This window comes from Tupaia chinensis, unplaced genomic scaffold (assembly GCF_000334495.1).
Source record: "Tupaia chinensis unplaced genomic scaffold, TupChi_1.0 Scaffold000113_1, whole genome shotgun sequence".
Classification (NCBI taxonomy): domain Eukaryota; kingdom Metazoa; phylum Chordata; class Mammalia; order Scandentia; family Tupaiidae; genus Tupaia; species Tupaia belangeri.
The window spans coordinates 2,120,760-2,143,468 of record NW_006159577.1 but is presented as its reverse complement, the minus strand read 5'-3'; the positions used below and the strand labels follow the sequence as shown (position 1 = coordinate 2,143,468).

Below are 22,709 nucleotides of genomic sequence, written 5' to 3'. Positions count from 1 at the left end.
GAAAGGAGATTTGAGAGATAAAGAGGGTCCGATTATAAAGGATTGGAATTTGAAGGTTATTCTGAGAGCAGTAAAAAAGAAGATTATTCTGAGAACATTCCTTCTGTGTCAGAAATTTGAAAATAATTCAGAGGGCACTGAAAGATTTTAGATACAGGAGAAGGAGAGTGAGAAGAGCAAATTATGTTTGGGCTACTGAGCATTGGCAAGAGGGGCAAGCTCATTCAGGAGGGTGTCACAGTGATGCTGGCAAGAACTCTGTCAGTAGTTTAGTGGCTGTGGAAATGGAAAGAAGCGGGCTGTTTTGAGAGACAGGATAGAAATATAGTCAGTCTTACAAAGTAGATAAATTGGAGATGGGAATAATGAAGTACTAAGTTAATTGTGAGGTTTTTTGCTTACATTAACTAGGTGGATGTTGCAAATGACAGAGATTGCAAGTGAATTATTCAGGATGCTTCTGTATTTAGATTTTTTTTTCATTATAAGAGAGCATAAAGAGTCACCTTGATTGTGCATTTAAATTTTGTTAGTATATATCTTCTGTTTATACGTATACATACTTGTTTATTCAACTTTGTCAATATTTGGGGATCATTAATGTATAGGACACTGTATGGAGGTTTAATATATGAAGGTCAGATAAAAGCATGAGCAAATGGCTTGCCATTGTGTTCATTTTGGTGAGGTTCCAGTGAAGCTGGTGGGAGGGCCTTATGGACTCAGAAAGGGGGGAGGGTTTGAGGGACTGAAGGCCATGGTGAAGACAAAAGGCAGGTTTATAGAGTGTAAGGGGAGAAAGTCCTATTTGAAAAGGAGCAGCACAGAGTTTCTGCATGGGATGGAACAGTTAGAGTTCATTTCCGTAGGTGTCCAAGATCTGGCTGCATTTGTGTTTCTCTTTAAGTTGGTAGAGGACTATTACAAGGTTCTTGAGGGCTGTCATAAGTCACTGGACTCCAGAGCAAGTGAAATTATAATTGGATACCACTATATTACTTGTTGCAGTATCTCAAATTACCTAAAAACCTAGCCGCTTGAGACAACAAGCTTTTTTTTTTTTTAACAAAAGTTATTTTTATTTAACTTTATTTATTTTTAATTTGACCAGAGAGGGACAGAGCGAGAGAGAGAGAAAGTGCAAAAGCAAGCCTCCAGGTCCAGGACTTGAACCGTAGTTGACCACTTGGGAGTACCCAGTGCCTTAACCACCACATCACCTGCTGACCCCCAAACATTTGTTATCTCACAGTTTGTGAGGGCAAGGAATCCAGGAGTGGCTTAGCTGAATGGTTTTGGCTCAGGGTATCACCAGGTTGAAGGCAGGTTGTTGACCAGAGCTATAATTGTCAAAAGGCTGGATCTGTTTGCAAACTCACTCATGTGACTGTTGTCAGGAGACTTTACTACTTTGCCTGTGAACCTGTCCGTAAGGCTGCTCATAGTGCAGCAGCTGGTTGCACCCAGAGCAAATGATCCACGAGAGGGCAAGAAAGTGCAAGAGAGCAATCCAGATAGAAGCTGCAGTGTCTTATTGATGAATTTAGAAAGCAACATGCTGTTACTTCTGCCTTATTCTATGGGACATATAGATCAGCAAGAGTGAAAGAGGTGGAAGGGGTTTATGCCAGGTAAAGAATAAAATTGGTAATGGAATTTGTGTTAGATATTCCAAAGGACAGATTTAATGAAGCCAGAGGGAGACCAGAAGGATGGGAGGGTGATATAAGGTGATATATATCTCCAAAAACAGTACAGAGCCAAGGTCTTTTGGATTGAGAACAGAAGAACATTGGATTTGGAGATACATATCTTGAGGCAGAAGTTTTTTTTAGGTTTTGTGTCATAGACCCTGCAGGTAGTCTGAAGGAAGCTGTGGGCACCCCAGAATACTGTTTTTCTGTTTGTTTTTTAAGAGTTATTATTTTATTTATTAGTAGTAGTATTTTAATTTGCTGTGCAAGCCACTAGGTTCAGGACTCAAACCACTGTCGGCTATATGGGAATTCAGCACCAAAACCACCATGCCACCTGCTAGTCCCTCAAAATACTGTTTTTAAATGCATAAAACAAAAATAGGATTGCGAAGGAACTCAGTCATACTGAAATACAGTTATCAAATTACTAAATCAAATTTGAAATATATAAGAAAATGTATTTTAGTATAAGGCAAGAAGTTAGTGAAAATACAGTATATCTTTTATTTAATTAAAATTCCCATTCAAGTTCATGGGTACTTCTCAAGTTCACAACTTGTAAATTAAGAATTACTGGGACCAGCAGTTGGTGTAATGGCTATGTCACTAGACTCCCATGCAGTCAACCATTGTTCGAGTCTCGGACCCAGTAGCTTAAACTCACGCTGGGCGTGTTTGCGTGCATGCCCAAGATCCTGAGAGGAGAATGGAGGGGAAGATTTTGCAGCATGACCATCCCCCCTGGTGGGTGATTTCTCGCTTTCTGTCTCGCTGTCTGTCTCTCTTTCTGGTGTGCGAACATGCCCTATAGTAAAAATCTCTCCCCCGCCCCCAAAAAAGAATTACTAGCTTAGGGACCAGCAGGTGGTGTATTAGTTAGGTCATTGGACTCCCACATGGCTGACTGCAGTTCGAGTCCTGGATCTGGTGGCTTGAAACTTACTCTGGGTAAGTGTGTATGTGCCCAAGATCCTGGGAAGAGAATGGAAGAGAAGGGATTGTGGCATGGCCGTTCTCCCTGTGTGGTTGGTGGGGGGTGATTTCCCACTTTGCCTTTTACTGTCGCTGTCACTGTTTCTCTCTGGTGAGCACACGTGTGCCCTCAGGCAAAAAAATAAATAAACAAATAAAAGAATTGCTAGTTTAAAGAAATGGTTGAAGATTATTGGGATGAAGAGGCAGAGAGATGAGAGTTAGACTTCAGAGACATGTCCTGCTTAAGTATGGTGGTGGAAGTGGGGCTTGCTTGGAGGCCAAGTTTTTCTTGGAATGTTTGCCATATTGAGTCTAGTTCAGGTCTTCTTTTCTTTTTAAAAAAAGTCTTTCTATATCTTTGGAGAGGGGCTGAGGGCTACCAGATTGGAATAATCCATTTTTGAATTTATTTTTACAATTCATTTTAGCAGTGTTACTTGAGAAATAGCCAATTATATTCTAAAAATCATTAATGCTTGCTTTTCCATATTTTGAGTGTTGTATAAAGGTTGAGTTCATGGAATTCAGATGTCGTGGAAATTCTTATGGTTACTGGTAATGCTAGCTAGTAAAACTGAGTTTTTCGTGTAGGAGTTTTAAGCTGGGTGTTATTCAGGGTTTTTAAACACAGTTTGCTTACCTTAATAGCAATTGTCTGTTAAATTGTCCATATGTAGGACCAGCAGTTGGTGTAATGGCTATATGGCTGTGCTCCTGTGTAGTTGGCCATGGCTCGAGTCCCTGACCCTGTAGCTTAAACTTATACCAGGCACGTGTGCGTGTATGCCCAAGATTCCCAGAGGAGAATGGAGGGGAAGGGATTGCAGTGTGGCCATCCCCTTTGTGGGGTGATTTCTCATTTTCTGTCTGTCTCTGTCTTTCTAGCAAGTGCATGCGCCCTATAGCAAAAACCTCTCCCCTCCAAAAAAGATGTCCACATGTATTCTATAGATGGCATTATCAGTAACATTTGTAACTGGTGACTGTCATCCAGGTTAGTGACAGCAGAGAATAGAACTCACTGGCTCATTCATGTTTGCATCATTTTCTTCCTTACCAGTACTCACTTGGATTTTTGAATTTTCTGTACTATATAAATTTCTTGAGTGCCACAAATGAAATGCAACTGAAATGTAATGTGAAATCTTTGCATCATTTGTTGCTATTCAACATTTAAAAGAAGAAAGGGTTAGTCCCATAGCACAGTGGTTAAGGGAACTATATCCTGCATGGCATACTGTGGTTTGAATTCCAGCCCCAGTGGCTTGTCAAAAATACCAGGCACTTGTGCATGAGTGCCCCAAATCCTGATAGGATGGAGAAATGGAGGAAACAGGATTAAAATGGAGGAAACAGGATTATGATATGACCATGCCCCATTGTGAGGGAGCTCTCTGTTGTTCTTTCTGTGGTGAATGCACGCATCCTCTGGCATTTAAAGAAAGAAAAGAACAATAAAATATTAAGGAAGAAAGTTCCAGCCAGTCCAGTTGGTGGCAGTGGTTAAAGTGGTTGGATCATATGACTGGATCCCATATGGCCAACTTCATGGTCTGAGTCCTAGATCCCACAACTTGAGAAATAGCTGAGCGCTTGTGCATGCATGCCCAAGATCCTGAGAAGAGAATGGAGGTGAAGGGATCGCAACAACGCCATCCTCCTTGGGGATCCTTTTTCATTTTCCCTGTCTGTCTCTGGTGAGTGCACACACTGTATTAGCAGAACCAAACACAACTAGTCATTTGGAGCTTGTTATATTTCCTTAGCTAGAGACTTCTAGGGGTCTGTAACTCACTACAACTGTTCATATCTCACGCCTATGAGACTGGACTTCGATGTTCTGCCACCTTTATTTAAACTTGGAGATGCAAGTGCTTTTAAAAAATTTAGTGTGCTAACAAATGAGGAGGGGGAAGGAACCTGAGGTCAGTGCTTTCTTTTTTTAAATAATTACTTATTTATTATCATTATTTTTCAATTTGAGAGAGTGAGGGAGAGAGAGGAAATGAGAAAGCAGGCCATCAAGTCCAGGACTCAAACTGTGGTCGGCCATGTTGGAGTCCAACACCTTTAACCACCACGGCACTTGCTGGCCCCTGTGCTTTATTTATTCTAAGTCAGGGAACTTAAAATTTGTGAGAGAAGAATGTTTGCATTTTTTTTTTTTTTTGGTCTGTGAGCTATGATTTCCTGTTCTTTAATAATATTTTAAAAAATTTCTTTCACTTTTTTTTTCTTTCTTTCTTTCTACCCACCTATCTAAATTTGACCAGAGAGGGACAGAGTTGGGGGGGGGGGTGAGAAAGCAAGCTGCTAGGTCTGGGACTTGAACTGCAGTTGGCCATGTGGGAGTCCAGCACACTTAACCACCACGCCACCTGCCAGCCTCTCTTTAATAATTTTTTATTGAGTACACGATAGTCAGTCTGAGTTTGTTATATCTTCCTTTCCCCTCTTATGATGTATCTTTAGGAACAGCAACCTTTTACATAATTTTTTTCTTTTTTTGGAGAGTTTTTTTTTTTTTTTGCTATAGGGCATGTGTGTTTGCCAGAAATACAGAGAGAGACAGAGAGATAGAAAGCGAGAAATCACCCCCCAGAGGGGATGGCCACGCTGCAATCCCTTCTCCTCCATTCTCCTCTCGGGATCTTGGGCACACATACACACGCACCTGGTGTGAGTTTAAGCCACTGGGTCTGGGACTCGAACTGCGGTCGGCTACATGGGAGTTCAACGACATAGCCATTGCACTTACTGCTGGTCTCGCTTTTACATAAATTTTAATGTGCATCTTTGTTTTTCTAACAAATTGTACAGATACATTTTTCCACAAGTAAAGAAATAATACCTAGTACATTTAAAAAAAAAAATTGGTAGAGGGTGTATGCACTTGTCAGGGAAAGGCATGCCCAGTGTGTTTTTCATGCTGCTGGGTCCAGTACTCAAACAGCATGGTTGGTTATGTGGAATCTAGCCATCTTAACTACCATGACACCAGCTAGCCCAGACATTGTAAGATTTAAAACAAAACAACAGCAACAACAAAAACAAAACTATAGTTGGGGAAATATGCTAATTTCTTTCAAATAATGTTTTTCTGCTTCCTTTTATGATAAATGAGATGTAGAGGAAAGTTTCTTTTTCATTCAAGGTGTCTCAACAAGCAGCAAAGTGCATTCCAGCAATGGTGTGTCCTGAACTGACAGAACAAATCCGGAGAGAAATAGCTGCCTCTCTTCATCAGAGAAAGGGGGATTTTGCTTGCTATTTTCTAACTGACCTTGTAACATTTACATTGCCAGCAGGTAACTCAAAATTTAATCTGAAGAGAAATTTTCATTTCATTATAGTGTGTTTTTATGTATGGGAAAAATGTGTTTTTGATAGAAAACAGATAGCATAGTTACTATATGTGCATCTTAAATTACTTGAATGTCCTATTTTATGCTGGAAGTGATTGGGATAAGGGCTACTAGTAAATGAATGCTTTAATATTTGGGGAGAAATATAACAGCTTACAGTACTGATTTTTTTTCGTGGGCCTCAAGATAATTTTTAAAAATCTGCTGTACTTTTTCTTTGGTTTTATTTTGTAATATCTGTTATTAAAAGTCTCCTTTTAAAAATGTTTTCTTTCTTTTCATGCTTATTAATTTTGAAATTAAATAGCTGTTGGTTACCTGGTATTAATGATAGGATTTTAGAACATAGGCTTTGGGTAGGTAATGTCATGTTACTTGAATTTAAAGATACTGGCATTCTTTTGAATGCATCCTTCCTTTCTCATCACATTCATTTGTACTCTTTCAGTGAGGTAGCATTTAATTTTTCAATTCAGTGACAGTTAAAAATGGTTTCTTTTGGTATTGAGTAAGTATATCAAGCAGTAAAGATTCCTAAAATAAAGCTTCTACCTGGGATCTAAGTGTTTGTATTCAGATGTAAACGGGTATTTACAAATGGTTGAAGATAATAACTGAGGTTTCTAAAATTGGAGCAAATTCCATTTGAAATGTATTCACTTTATAGTTAAACTTATCCCAAGTGATTATTACTTTTATTTTGAGTTGAAAATGGCTTCTAAAAAATTATTAAAAATTTCATTGGGAAGGCTACTCTATTAAATTACTTGAACAGATGATAAAGAATTTGAGGAAAATAACAAAAAGACTGTGTGCTATAAAATGGGTTCATTAACATTTATAAGAAAATTCTAAAATCTGAAAATAGCAGATCTGAGCAGAGGTTGCCAATGTGAAGAAAAAAACAAAACTTTGTATGTAATTGTCCAGATATTATTCTTAATATTGTTTTATTAAAGTAACTCAAAATTTTGATAATGGAATACAGAAAGGAAATAATTTACATCACACATGTGCACATATGTTGCAAGCAACTATTAAAGAAAAAAAAAAAGCTACCTGACAGCCTTTAGTGGAAAGGGCATTATTTTAGAGGAAGTTACTATGAGATATTTGTATCAAGTTTATCAAGTTATGAAATGTAAGAGCTTTTAAGTCAGCTTTTTTTTTTTTTTTTTTCGGGGTAGATATAGAAGATTTGCCCCCGACAGTCCAAGAAAAATTATTTGATGAGGTGCTTGATAGAGACGTTCAAAAAGGTAAGCATGGGGACCAGCAGTTAGTGTAATGGCTATGTTGCTGAACTCCCATGTAGTTGACCGCAGTTCAAGTGCTGGACCTGGTGGCTTAAAACTCACACCGGGCATGTGTGCGTGCATGCCCAAGATCCCAAGAGGAGAATGGAGGAGAAAGGATTGCAGCGTGGCCATCCCCTCTGGGGGGTGATTTCTCGCTTTCTCTCTGTCTCTCTGACGAACGCACACACCCTGTAGCAAAAACTTCTCCAAAAAAAATTTAAAAAGGTAAGCATGGAATTAATGAGTGTAATTTACCTTTCTTCTGATCAGTTAAATTTTGCTTTGTTTTGTAAGGTATAGAGTAGTTTGATGCACAGTCAACTTGCTTTATTTTTATTTTAAATTACAGATGCAAAGACTTTAAGAGCACTGTGTCATTGCACTGTTAAAAATACTCATTTAGAGCTCTTAACTCTGATAGAGTGAATAAAGAAAGGTGTAAGAGTTTTAAAATCTTGGTATTCTGTTTATTTCAGAGTGAGTATTTATCTCTTTTAAAAAGATGAATGTGTTATACTAGAACCACAAGATATATCAGCTAGCCAGAAGTTTATGTTTAAATTGATCAGATTTATCTAGATGTTTATTAGTAAATTACATAAAAATCTAGAAAGCAGATTTTTCCCCTCAAGTATAGGTATAAAAATGAACATGTTATTTAAACCACTCATAGAGTTAGAAGAAGAATCTCCGATTATAAACTGGTCTTTGGAATTGGCTACACGTTTGGACAGTCGACTCTATGCACTTTGGAACCGGACTGCAGGAGACTGCTTACTTGATTCAGTACTACAAGCTACCTGGGGCATTTATGACAAGGACTCAGTGCTCCGGAAAGCTCTGCATGACAGCCTGCATGACTGTTCACATTGGTGAGCTGGCATCCTTCCTTGTTTCAATCTAGGAGTGCAATTGATGGATCATTTCTTGTAGTGGTAGAATACTTTTTCTCTATTTTCTTTTCTTTGAAAACTAGAGAGGACTTCAAGACATGTTGAACATTTCAGTGGTTTTTATTGATAAATTCTTTTGCTGAGCTTTAAAATAGAAACATCTGAAACTTTAAAATGGAAATGCATTGTTTCTATAAAATAAAAGCAGTGTATTTGAACATTTCAAATACAACATCTCAAGTTATAATAGCCTTAAATATTGATAAAGTGTCCTTTTTATAAAGTAGGTATGATTTGATATTTTTGTTCAACTTTAAGATATTATTTTGACATTGTATTGCAAGGGTTTTTTTTCTTTTGAGGAGGAATTAAAGACTTTTATTTTGCATATTTTCAAACCTACAGAAAAGTTAACAGAAAGAAAAAATAGTCCAGTAGGTTCTAATAGCTTCTTTATTCTATTGACTAATGGTTAACATTTTGTTACACCTTCTTATATATACATATATAAACACTTACAGAGTTTAGTTTTTCACATCTTGATACATGTGCCAGTTAGTTTTCAAAATCATGATACTTTCAGTCATGCCATCTTTCCAATGTAAGAATAGTATATGTGAGCCAACAAATGGCATAGTGGTTACATTGCTGGATTCTCACTTTTAGAATTGTTACTGACTTTTTGGGACCAGCATATGGTGTAATGGTTATGTTGTTAGACTCTCATGTAGTTAACCGCAGTTTGAGTCCCAGACCCAGTGGCTAGAAATTCATTCTGGGCCGGTGTACGTGTGTGCCTAAGATCCTGAGAGGAAAATGGAGGAGATGGGATTGCAGGGTGGCCATCCCTCCTGGGGGGATGATTTCTCAGTTTCCCTCTCACTGTCTCTTTTTCTCCCCCCCCCCCACCCCCCACCCTAAAACAAAAACCTCTATCCCCTCAAAAAAAAAAAAAAAAAAGAATAGTTTATGTGAGGCTGAAGTGAGCACTCCAGAATAAGAATGTTTTCATACCTAGCCACTTTGCCTTGACTAGAACTTTCAAATTAAGTCATGACTAAAGATGCTTCAGGAATGAGGACCTTGAATTGGTATTTGGACAGGGCATCACAAAACAAAATGTGCATTGGCCCCACCTCCTTTAGCCCCTGCCACTGGGGATCTTTGCCTGATGTTTTATAAAAGTTCATACATAGAACACTGCATGATTGCAGTGGTCACACAGCGCCATTCTTAGCAGTAACTTAAGGCTTGGATTGTAGGTTATCTAATGCCTTTCTGGCAAGTGCTTGTGTCCTATAGCAAAAACTGCTTAAAAAAAAAGAAATAAAAAAGGAAGACAGGCAGAGACAGACAGCAAGTGAGAAATCAGCTCCTAGGGGGGATGGCCACGCCACAATCCCTTGTCCTCCGTTCTCCTCTCAGGATCTTGGGCACGCATGCACATGCACCCAGTGTGAGTTTAAGCCACTGGGTCCGGGATTCAAACCGTGGTTGACTACATAGGAGTCCAGTGACATAGCCATTATGCCATCTGCTGGTCCTGCCTTTATTTTTTTTTTTTAAGAGACTTATGCTATAGGCCCTGTAGTCTCCTTTTTAAGTCACTCTTTACTGATGTGCTCTTCAGCATGAGTTTTTTTAAGAAGACTATAATTGTATTTATCATTATTATTATTTTTTTAATCTTCTACAGGGCACACATGCTCACCAGAGAGAGTGAGACAGAGAGAAAGTGAAAATGCGAGCTGTCAGGTCCAGGATTCATACTGTGGTAGGCCGTGTGGAAGCCCAGTACCTTAATCACCATGCCACCCACTGGCCCCAAGATGTTTTCTTAAGCCATAAAATATCTAATAAGAACTGATAAAGTAATCTTCCCTTTTTTTAAAGAGATATTTTTGCTATAGGGTGCATGTGCTCACCATAGAGACAGAAAGCAAGAAATGATCCCCCAGGGTAGATGGCCATGCCACAATCCCTTCTCCATTCTCCTCTTGGGATCTTGGGCATGTACCCACACATGCCTGGCACGTTTTAAGCCACAGGATCCTGGACTCGAACTGTGGTCAACTATGTGGGAATCCGTGACGTAACCATGCCATCTGCTGGTACCATAAAGTAATCTTCTTTTATTTAAACACTTTTCCCCACTTCAGGATAGGCTATTTTGTGTTTGTAGCTGTTGGATACCCCTGATTCAATCTGACTCCAATTCTAAAGACTGAATAGGGTGTCCTGGCCTTTCATTGATGAGTTAATCTAATTTCTTAGAGGATCAGGTCAGGGGTATTCATGTAAATAGGGGAAAAATCAGTACAGGTTTATAGAATTGTTACTGTTTTTTAGGGGGGACCAGCATATGGCATAATGGCTGCATCACTGGACTCCCATGTAGTCAACTGTGGCTTTTGTTCCCGGTCCAGTGGGTTTTTAAACATCCTATCCAGTGGCTTGAAACTCATGCTAAGTGCATGTGTGTGCATGTCCACCCAAAATCCCAAGAGGAGACTGGAGGAGAAGGGATTGTGGTGATTTCTCGCTTTCTGTCTCTCTGGCAAGGGCACACACCCTGTAGCAAAAATCTCTCTCAAAGAATTGTTACTGGTTTTTTGCCCAGCAGTGGTGATGTGCACTAAGATGCTGTGCTCTACAAGCTGGGACCATAAAGACATTAGAGGTCTGGGTTCATATCCTAGTCCAGCCTAAGGTTTGGTTGCTGTGGCCAGCATCAGTATCTCTCCTGTAGATGACTAGCAGAGGATTTGCTATGTCATTTAGTAAATCTGTGTTCAACATTTTAAGAAATTGCCAAACTTTTTTTTACAGTGATTGTATAATTTTACATTCCTACCATTGATGTACGAAGATTCCCACTTCTCCACATCCTTACCAACACTTGTTTTTGATTGATGTAGCCCATTCTTGTGCACATGTAGTAGAATCCCATTATGGGTTTGATTTGCTTTTCTCTAATAACTGGATGACATTGGGCATTTTTTCATATGCTTATTGGTCATTTATATATCTTTTTGGGTGAAGTTTCTACATTTTGTACTCATTTTTAAAGTGGTTGTCATTATATTGAGGTACATATATTGTGTATGTAAGAGGCCCCTCATTGTGTATGATTTATAGATAATTTCTTGCATTCTGTGGCTTATCTTTTTACTTTATTAAAGGTGTCTCTTGAAGTCTTTAAATCAAGTTTATGAAGTTTAAGGTCACACAGATTTACTCCTGTATCATGTATCATTTTCTAAGAGTTTTACAGTTTTTAAATTGCACAGTTAGGTCTATAATGCACTTTGAGCTTATTGTTTTGCATGTAGATATCCAGTTGTCCTAAATACCAATTGTTTAAAAGATTGTTTTCCTCCTGCTCCATTTCCTGGCACTTTGGTTGAAAACTAGTCTCCCGCAAAAATAATGGTTTGTTTCCTTTTTTTTTTTTAGAGAGGTTTTTGCTATAGGGTGTGTGTGCTTGCCAGAAAGAAAGAGACAGAGAGACAGAAAGTGGGAAATCACCCCCAGGGGAGATGGCCATGCCACAATCCCTTCTCCTCCATTCTCCTCTAGGGATCTTGGGCATGCACACATGCACGCACGCACGCACATGTGCCCAGCGTGAGTTTAAGCCACTGAGTCCGGGACTCGGACTGCGGTCGACTACATGGGAGTCCAGCGACATAGCCATTATGCTCACCTGCTAGTCCCTTCAATGGTTTGTTTCTGTACTCAGTTTTTTTCCCATCAATGAGTATATCCGTTCTTTCTTTTAGAGAGAAGGAGAAACCACTTCCTCAATGGGACATGGTCGCACCTAGTCCCTTCTCCTTTCTCTTTTGGGATTTTGGGCATACAAACATACAGGCCCAGTGTTTTTCAAGCTTCTAGAGCCAAAATTTGAACTGCAGTTGGCCATGTGCGATTCATCTCTCACAAGGACTTGGCTCTGGGACCTTACCTATATGTGTATATTCATGTTAGTATCAGACTGTCTTCATGTTTCTAGTTTTGTAATAAGTTTCAAAATTCAAGATTGTTTTGACTATTCTGGGTCCTTTGGATTTCTGTATAAATTTTAGGATCCAGTTTATCTGTTTTTGCAAAAAAAAGTCAGCTGAGATTTTGATTAAGAGATTTCACGGAGTCTGTACATTAATTTGGGGAACACTGCCAGCTAGTTCATGAACATAATATTGGTTGTTGAATGTTCAGTCAAACTTGTATTCCGTACTACTTGGTCCTTTGTTGCTGGACTTGCTTTGTTTACTGGTTCTTTTTAAAAATGTTTGCTATAGGGTGCTTCGGCTTGCTGGGGAAGGAGAGAGGGAGAAGGCGAGAGAGAAAGCAAGAAAGCACTCCCTCCCCCCAGAAATTACCACAGTATTTCAGGATATGGGGCTTGCATGCACATGTGCCTGATGTGTTTCTCAGGCTCCCAGGTCTGAGACTCAAAGCCATATAGGGTCCAGCTGCCTTAAGCAACATGCCATGGGCTGGGCCTATTTATCTGTTCTTAGTGGCCAGGTAGTTTCAGAGTTTAGGTCTGAAGTTTAGCTATTGGTGTGGTGGGAGTGATTATTTGAATACATGTATGTATGTATGTATTTAGGTTAAAATTTTTTTTTTCAATTTAGTTTGCCAGAGGGGGTGTGTGTTCACTGGAGAAAGAGGGACAGTGAGAAATCACAACCAGGGGATGGTCATGCCACAATCCTTTCTCCTTATTTCTTTCCTTTGGGAATTTTGGACATGCACACACATGTACCTGCTGTTTTTAAGCCACCCAAGTTCAGGACTCAAACCATGCATTCAGCTATGTGGGATCCAGGTGCCTTAATACCATGGGCAGACCCTGAACTTTTATTTATTTTTAAAATTTTAACATGCATATGCTCATTGGAAATTATTTCCCTAGGGGTAATGGCCATGCCATTGTCCATTCTCCTTTTGGGATTTTGGGCATGCACACATGTGCCTGGTGTATTTTTCAAGCCACTGGGTCCAGAATTTGAACTGTTGAGTTGGCCATGTGGGATCCAGCTGCCTAATCACCATGTCATATTTTTAAGTTATTGGGTCATCGGAAAGGTCATGACATATTTTTCTAGGCAAAAATTTGTCATGACTTTTCCGATGACCCAATATATTGTATTGAACTCCCTTATTCAGTAGCTTCCTTTAGGAATTTGGAGTGCAATCATCATTTAATTTACAGTTGAATTATCTGTGTCATTGATAAAATGATTTTAGGTACTAACCAAGAAATTCCTCATACATCCTTCAGTTCTATAAAGAAGTTACATTATTGTTTCTATTATATTGCTTGATGTTCCTCCTTCAGCTTTTCAAAACAATGTATATCATCATTGGTGCTTAAATATTCAAATACATTTCTCTTTATCTTAGCTATTGTGAAAGAGAAATACCACATTTTATTTTAAAAATATTTGGTATTATAAAAAATCCTTGGTTGCTTGGGTACTCAATGTTTTTGATCAACTAAGAGTTAAACCTCTGGGTTATTGTTTGAGTCATTTTAGAAAAAACTAAAATGTATTAATATATTTCTACAGAGCCCTCCATTAAATTACTGTAAAGATCATTGTGGCACTGATACATGTAACTTTTTTTTGTTTGTTTGTTTAATTTTTTGCCATAAGTTGCGTACACTCCCTTGCCAGAGAGAGAGGGAAAGTAAGAAATCATCCCACAGGGGAGATGGCCACACTTCCAACCCTTCTCCTCCATTCTCCTCTCAGGATTTTGGGTATGCATGCACATGATTTTCAAGCTTCAGGATTTTGGGTATGCATGCACATGATTTTCAAGCTATCAGGTCCGAAACTGGAACCATACTCAACCATGTGGAAGCCCAGTGCCTTAACTACCATGCCACATGCTAGTCCCCACATGTAACTATACTATGCTGGAAATTTAATCAGCAGCAACAAATTGCTTGTTGTCTTTTGCTGCTTTTACCTAGACTCGAAATGCATAAAAATGTGATATTCTTTTTTTAAGAGAGAATTTTGTTATTGGGCATTTGTGCTCACCGGGAGACAGAAAGTGAGAAATCACCCTCCGGAGGGATGACCGCATTGTGGTCTCTTCTCCATTTCTCCTCTCAGGATTTTGGGCACACATGTACATGTACTTGGCATGTGTTTCAAACTGCTGGGTCTTGGCCTTGAACGACACTCAGCTGTGTGGGAGTACACCAATGTAACCATTATGCCATCTGCTGTCCCAAAATGTGATATTCTAAAGAAGTTAAATGTCTGTCTTCATTTCAGACATTTGAAATGTTGGTTGGCTCGTCTTACTGTAAAACATGAGCTTTTAGTGTAGTAAATTTTTAGTGTAGTAATTTCTAGTTTTAGTTAATTTTAAACTTGATATGGAGAAAAATAATAGATTTCATTTTTATTCTGTCTATCAGTAACACATTGTGATTTTAGATCTTCATAATTTATCAGGCTAAAATTTTTAGAAGGATATTGTTAATATAAAGGAGGAATTGTTTTTGTAGTTGTAGTGATTTTTATTTATTTCATGAATCAAATTGGAATTTTTTTGATTATAGTTGGTCTTTTAGGGAGGGAATAAAGTAATCAAATGAGGTGAACATTCACCTCAAGATTTTGTCGTCTTCATGATAAAAAAGATGAGGCTTAGAACTGGATCACAGGACCCTTTCTCTTATCCCCTCCCAGTTCAAAATGCTTACATCTCTTAGTAGCCAGCATTGTCTTAGATCTGCAGTTGGGCTCCACACATTCAAGCCTTAGCACAATCTTCTTTGTAGTTTTTGCCTTTTTCCGGAAAATAGGCTTAGTCTGTCCACCATAGCCATTCTGCTTCCTGTCATGAGGCCGCTGTCCCTGAGCACACAGAGAATCCTTGCCCTTTTTGTACTGTGTCACTTATGAGGCTGGTGCTTGCCACACTTCTTACAGAAGGTCCGGCAGGTTTTAGGGGCGTTCACTATGCTTGCGGGCCTGCTATCTGCACAGAAAGGTGACTTTTATTTTTTTAAGAGGTTTTAGCCATAGGGCATGTGCATTTGCCAGAGAGAGAGAGAGATAGGTACAGTGAGAGAGAAAGTGAGAAATCACTCTCCAGAGGGGATGGCCACACCGCAGTTCCTTCTCCTCCTGGGATTTGAGGCATGCATGCATACATGGCCATCGTGAGTTTCAAGTCACTGGGTCCAGGACTTAAACTGCTGTTGGCCATGTGGGAGTCCAGTGATGTAATAATCACTATACCATCTGCTGGCCCCATGTGGTTGCAGTAATTTTTTTCTTGGTTTGTTTTTGGATTATCAGGTGCTCCTCAAAAGATAAAAATGTATCACGGAGAAATGATGTTTATATGAACACACAGGGTATTTCCCATCTGTATTATATACATTTATGTACATTATATTATTATATACATTATGTACATTTAGCATTGTACTATACATAGGAGAAATGTATTCTTTGATCATATTTTGAGTTTGTAAACCAATAGTAGAAAATTGACATTAAACTTTCTCATAATGACTGAAGTTTGTTGAAAGCTTGGTTGGTAAATCAAACTGGCTTGCATTATCTTCTTATTTATTTTAAAAAATTATTTTATTTCTGTTTTTTAATTTGGCCAGATAGAGAGAAAGCAAGCTGCCAGTTTTGGAACCCAAACCATGTTGGCCATGTGTTAATCCAGAGCCTTAGCCACCAAGCCACCTGCCAGCCCCTAAAGCTGTTTTAAGATATCAGCTGCAGGGTCAGCAGATGGCATAGAGGTTAAGGCAGCTAGATCCTACATAACTGACTGTGTGGTTTGAGTCCTAGACCTGTGACTTGACAAACTCTGGGTGTGTGTGCCCAAAATCTTGAGAGGAGAAGGCAGTGTGGTATGGTCATCCCCCCTGGGGTGTGATTTATCACTCTTGTTTTTTGTCTCCTAGCAAAAAGTTTTTTAAAAAAGTACTAGAAGAATGGAAGCATTTTTAATTTCTTCAAATGAGCTGCGAAAAGACCAAACTAAATTATAACATTTAGTGTACTATTTATATAGAAGGCTTATTTTTAAAATTTTACTTTTTATTATTGTTTTATACATTCAATCATTATACATCATTTAGCTTGTAAAGAGATTTTACCCAACATGAAATATACCTCAGACCAGTCCAGTTGAGAATGCTATACACATTATCAGCAATAGGTATTAAACCATTTCTGTATCCCACAAATGTCTTACCACTCTATTTTTTCTTCCTAGAAAGCTTATTTTAACTGTCATGCCTTTTTAGGTTTTACACACGCTGGAAAGATTGGGAATCATGGTATTCTCAGAGCTTTGGTTTACACTTTTCCTTAAGAGAAGAGCAGTGGCAAGAAGACTGGGCATTTATACTCTCTCTTGCTAGCCAGGTAAGGATGTTTCAGACCTTGTTGCTTCTATGAGAAAAGTAAGCCACATGGCATGCATTCCTTCATTTTCTTGAGCAAATCATGTTAGAGCCAGTGGGGTTTTAAGGAAAGAGTTCTTGACTTGGCATTGGTTGACTTGGGTTGTAGTTGTGATTGCTATTTATCAAAATATGTGACTGTAGCAAGTCTTTACTACAAAGCAGGTAAGAGTTATTACTTTTTTTTTCTGGTATCAAGTGATTAAAAACTGTATAAATGGAAGTTGTACTGTGATAATCAGGTACATAGTTTTGAAATTGTTCATTTCTCTTTGATATGGATGGTTTTCTGTTTGTTTTACCAAGACCAGTGAATTAGAAATGGGTACTTATATACATACAGGTGCTGATTCAGCAGGTCCCAAGGAACAAGTCTTTAATCTTCATAGCATTCCCTAATATTCATGTGATGTAGGCAAAGGAAAATTTGCAGTCTGGCTTGTTCTGAACTAATTAGCATTGACAGACATGATTTCTGGTTCATGTGGGAATGAACTTTTCTGATGTTTGCCGGTACACTCTTTTATAAATGAAGCCTTCTTGTAGCATAGAACTGTGAGCTGTCCCCCTTTTACTCTTGCTTTCATACTAGTTTTGTTTTGAGAAGGTTGTTTGGGGTAAAGTTCAAATCTGTTTACAACACTCCTTTTATCTTTATTTAAAAAATTTTTTTTTGCCATAGCATGTTGTGTACTCCTCCAAGATAGTGCGGGGGGGAATGAGAAATTACCCCCCCAATGGATGGCCATGCTGCAGTCCCTTGTCCCCCATTCTCCTAGCGTTTTAGGCACACTTGCACACGTGGCCAGCATGATTTTCAAGCCAGTTATGGTTGGCCATGTGAGAATCCAGTGCTTTAACCACCATGTCACCTGTTGGCCCCAGTAATCCTTTCTTCTTTCTAGAAAGTAGCATAGTTCCTTTGAACTCTCAGAGGAAAGTACCTTCTGTCTTTGAGCCATTTGGGCAAGGTTCACAGAAGATGATTTATATCTCAGACATGTCATGGCTGACCATGTAGTTCAGAATCATTGTAGTTAGAGGATAGACTCAGTAGTATTAATATTCATGAGTTAGGTGGTACTGCCATTTTAGTGTGTATGAAATAACAAGGCTGATGTTTTTATTTCAGGACCTTGTTGTAGGTAGTACTCTCACAGTTAACCATATGGTTATATAAAGCGTTTCTTGCTATGTGACTCTATGGTTCCTGAGATCAGTGAATGAGTTAATGAGGTTGAATAGTAAGAGATATCTCAAAATATTTATCCAGATCTGTTTGATTTGTGAATTTTGAATAGTGAATGATACTTGTACATAGACTTCATAGATATATATTATAGTTTTATTGGACTTTTTTAAATTTAAAAATGAATTGAGATAGTATATTAAAGAAGGTACGTATTATTTTTTTTCCTGGAGAGGTTTTTGCTATAGGGCACGTGTGCTTGCTAGAGAGAGAGAGACAGAGAGATAGAAAGCGAGAAATCACCCCCCAGAGGGGATGGCCACGCCGCAATCCCTTCTCCATTCTTCTCTCGGGATCTTGGGCATGCACGCACACGTGCCCGGCGTGAGTTAAGCCACCAGGTTTGGGACTCGAACCATGGTCGACTACGTGCGAGTCCAGCGACATAGCCATTATGCTAACTGCTGGTCCCAGGAAGGTATGTATTGTTTTTGTATGTATCAGTAGTCTAGAAATGGTAATAAAATTCTAAAGATTGTACTTTTTTGTTTGTCCTATTTAGCCTGGAGCAAGTTTGGAACAGACACACATTTTTGTACTTGCGCATATTCTTAGACGACCAATTATAGTTTATGGAGTAAAATATTATAAGAGTTTCCGGGGAGAAACTCTAGGATATACTCGGTTTCAAGGTAAGCCATTATTTAAGTGCATTTAAGGAGTCTTGTTTACTATTGTAATTTGCAGCCACATCTTTAAAGACTTACTGAAGAGAAGGCTCAAAGCAGCTCTTGGATGTCAGGCAGTGATGCAGTGGACAGGGGAATGTGGACATGGGGGACAAACTATTTGACCTGTGACCACTGATATTTCCCCCCTCTTTTCAGGTGTTTATTTGCCTTTGTTGTGGGAACAGAGTTTTTGTTGGAAAAGTCCAATTGCTCTGGGCTATACAAGGGGCCACTTCTCTGCTTTGGTTGCTATGGAAAATGATGGCTATGGCAACCGAGGTGCTGGTGCTAACTTGAACACCGATGATGATGTCACTATCACATTTTTGCCTCTGGTTGACAGTGAGAGGAAGTTACTCCATGTGCACTTTCTTTCTGCTCAGGAGGTAAGCGGTGCTTGTGCTGTTAACCAATGTAGTAGTAATTTTCTACCAGAACCCAGCCTGGAGGGTCTTTCAGGTGTGGCTTTAGCTACACCAGTTGAATTTCTTTTTCCTTAAGAGATTTTCGCTATAGGGCGTGTGAGCTCTCCCGGAGTCAGAAGGATAGAGTGAGAAATCATCCCCCAGGGGAAATAGTCACTGCCCTCCCCCCCCCCAATCCCTTCTCCATTCTCCTCGGGATCCTGGGCAGTGCACACACACACACCCACTTGAGTTTCAAGCCAACAAGTCTGAGACTTGGGCCATAGTCCACTACATGGAAATTTTACCACCATGCCGCTTTCTGGTCCCTTTTCTTTTTTTTAGTTTGCTACAGGGCACATGCACTCGGAGACAGACAGAGAGGAATCACCCCTCTGGGGTATGGCCACACTGTAGTACCTTCTCCACTCTCCTCTCAGGATTCTGGGCGTACACACAGACTTTGTGCCTTTCCAAGCTGCTAGGTCTGTGACTTGAACCATGCAGTTGGCCAAATGAGATCAAGCTGCCTTAACCTCCATGACACCTGCTTGCTCACATCAGTTACATTTCTGAATGTTGTTGTAGTAATTGTCTCTTTCTGTAAATAAACCAAGCTGCTGTGTGGATACATAGAAAGGAACTAGACTATGAAATTTTTGCCCTGAGGAGAGAAAATAGGTTTTTTGTGTATGATTTACTTAGGGTGAGGTGGAGTTTAGATGAGAAAGGAAGGGGATATTGAGATAAAGTGAGCCTTGCAGAATTATAGGAAGGGAAGTTAGGAATTGGAAGGCTAGTGTGGCTTAAGAGTAGTGGGCAGTAAGAGTGTGCGGGGACGATTCAAGGCCAGATATGAGGCTAAGCTGGGAAGCCAATGGCCGGTTTGCTCGGTTGAGACTAGGTAATTGAGCAGTGGCAAAAGCAAAAGCTACTGGTAAAGCCATTGCAGGTACAGGGGAATGAGGGTGGGGAAGATCAGACAGGAGAGGTAGTGAGAATGTGCACAAAGAACACTGTCTCAGAAAGCCCGCATTCTTATAAAATAATTGGTATTTTATTTAATATACTAATAATTATCATAAAATGCTTATAATGACGACATTAAGCGAAAAAAATTGAGACCGTAACTTGTATAACTTCAGCCTTTACATAATTTACTGAGTAAACTTACCTTGTTTGAACCTGTGAATTTTTCCTGGCATTTTTGTTTGGTCAGGATTAGTTTATCATAACATTTCGTTAAACAGATTATCTCCTAGGGTAGTCTTCCTTCTAGCTTTCTCTGAAAATTTTCCCATTGATTTAAAAAAAAGAAATAACGAGAGCAAACAAGAAATGCAGTAGATACCATGTTAAAACAGCCGGTTGCTTTTGGTTCTGTTAAATTTCCCTTATCAAGTCTGATCTGTTCTATTCTCCTGTTTTCTTCATGCTCCTCTAAAAGCTAGGTAATGAGGAACAGCAAGAAAAACTGCTCAGGGAGTGGCTGGACTGCTGTGTGACTGAGGGGGGAGTTCTGGTTGCCATGCAGAAAAGCTCTCGGCGGCGAAATCACCCCCTGGTTACACAAATGGTAGAAAAATGGCTTGACCGCTACCGACAGATCCGGCCTTGTACATCCCTATCTGATGGAGAGGAAGATGAAGATGACGAAGATGAATGAAAAAGAAAAATCAAAGAACAGAAGATGATGGCATCAGATCTGTGATAAGCCCAGTTAGTGTGGTGCTCCAAGCAGAGTGTACGGCACGGAAGAACCAAATCTGGCAGGGTCTGCGCAGAAGTGTTTTTCTGACCCACACACCCAATGGAGATAATGTATCAGCTGAGTGAGAACACAGAACTTTGGTTGGACTACAATTTGTAAAAAACAACAAAAAAAAAAACACAAAAAACTAATTTTATTAAGAGAACTTTTTCCCTTTCAAATTGTAAATCTGTCTATAAATGTAACGCATGTGGTTGTGTAAGAAAATGTGTAATAGGAAAAGTTGTACCAGCATCTTCATATTATAGAGAAATTTTTTTCCAGCATGGGCACTTAAAAAAAGCACATGGCAGACGACTCTTTGTTCCTTTGAGATATTCATTTCATTTTTCAGTAGAATGTGGTATTTCTACTTTCACCTCAAAAGATCCATTTTACAGTAAATCTCAGAGATCTGGAACCTTTGTACAAATTATCCACAGCAAAACATAAAAAATAAACAAGCTTTTATTTTATTAATAATTTAGTTCCTATTGTGCCCAATAAAGTAAAATCAAATCTTTTAGGAACAAACTACAAGAAAATCTGAAATTTTTGTTACTGCTATTGAGTGAATTCCATATAGACATTATTTCCTTTTTTTGAAGGTTTTGGTTTCTATTACTATTTCATTTTTCTTAAGTTTCTTGATATGCACCCACCCCCTCCCCTTTTTAGTTTTTAGGTATTTATTTGTGTGGAAGAGTGTCCTAAAATGAGGGTTCTTACTCCAGACTCTGGGCAGTGGTCCGTTTGTGAACAGTTGTTCCCTGGATGGAAAAGGAGCAGGCCCACTTTCCACTAAATGGAGTGTGTGAAATTTGCTCACTTGGACTCCACTGACAATGTTCTACTCCCAGATTGCTATGCAGAGGGTCTTTGGATTATTCCTATCTTTTATCATCACCTCTGCTCTAAGCAAATCCTGTTAGCAGGCATGCCTTTGCTTAGGCTGATTGGGAATTACCAGTTCAGTTCAGAATAAAGATTTTTAAAAATGCAATAAGGTGGTAAATGTGCATTGACGAATTTCTCAGTGTGTAGTCTGAGAATTTTTGCATGATAAGTTAATTGTGGCCATTCTTAAAACTATAATCTTAGGTAGAAAACCTTTTTATAAAAAGTACTGTTTGACCACTTCAGGTATACATTCAATACTGGGTAAAATTTTCAGACCTATCTCAGGAACACAAAAAGACTTCGTGTCCTGATAAGCACTTTGTAGACTATGATGTGGCAAGGAACATTTCCCCCTTTCCCTTTGATGAAAAGGCTGTGAAAACCTTTAAATATTTGCTTGTTTTCTGTTTAGATGATATTGAAATGTGCACCTCAAACTTGATGGCAGAATACTAAAAATAGAAAAAATACCCATGAGCTGTCTAGTTCTTTCTCCCCTCTCTGAACACTCAGTAAAAGATGTTCCCAGGATGAAAGGATTGATTTTGCTGCATCCTAAACTTTGTAGGAAAAAATTATTTTTGCAGTATGATTCCATAAAATGAATTTTGGTAATTATAATGTAAATGTTACCGTTCCAAGTGGTTAATGTTTTCTTACAAATTGACTCGTTTGTTTTCATTTTAGCCTATAATTAATCAAGTTCTTAGAAGGCCACCATTCTTACTATTTAGCACAGTATTTGTAGTAACTTTTCTCTATGTATAATGGGCAGAGATCCATTCTGATCATCTGTTACGCAAAATCTGCCCTCCCAACTGAAGATGCCAAAGAGAAGTGGTAGCAGAAAAAGCATCTGGTCACTGGGGTATACACTGCAGTAAACGCTGTCCAGAGGGTCACGGGCTCTGTATTTAGCTTCTACCTATGTGATGTGGCATGGTGAATATCACTTCCCTAGTTCCCTCATTTATTTATTTATTTATGATCAGTCACCTGACCACTACGTACACTTTGACAGGTACAACATTCTTCCCTGT

General features: G+C 39.0%; 1 protein-coding gene across 1 annotated transcript in view; it reads left to right on the top strand.

The window, feature by feature from the left end:
* Positions 1 to 22,306, top strand: part of ZRANB1 (zinc finger RANBP2-type containing 1) — an 89,748-nt gene extending 67,442 nt beyond the window's left edge. Inside the window, 7 exon segments of the mRNA XM_027770093.1 lie at positions 5,827 to 5,980; positions 7,225 to 7,296; positions 8,009 to 8,207; positions 16,537 to 16,657; positions 18,447 to 18,576; positions 18,772 to 19,001; positions 20,467 to 22,306. Of these exon segments, the coding sequence (XP_027625894.1) occupies positions 5,827 to 5,980; positions 7,225 to 7,296; positions 8,009 to 8,207; positions 16,537 to 16,657; positions 18,447 to 18,576; positions 18,772 to 19,001; positions 20,467 to 20,685 (1,125 nt within the window). The 3' untranslated portion in view covers positions 20,686 to 22,306.
* The last annotated feature ends 403 nt before the right edge of the window (positions 22,307 to 22,709 follow it).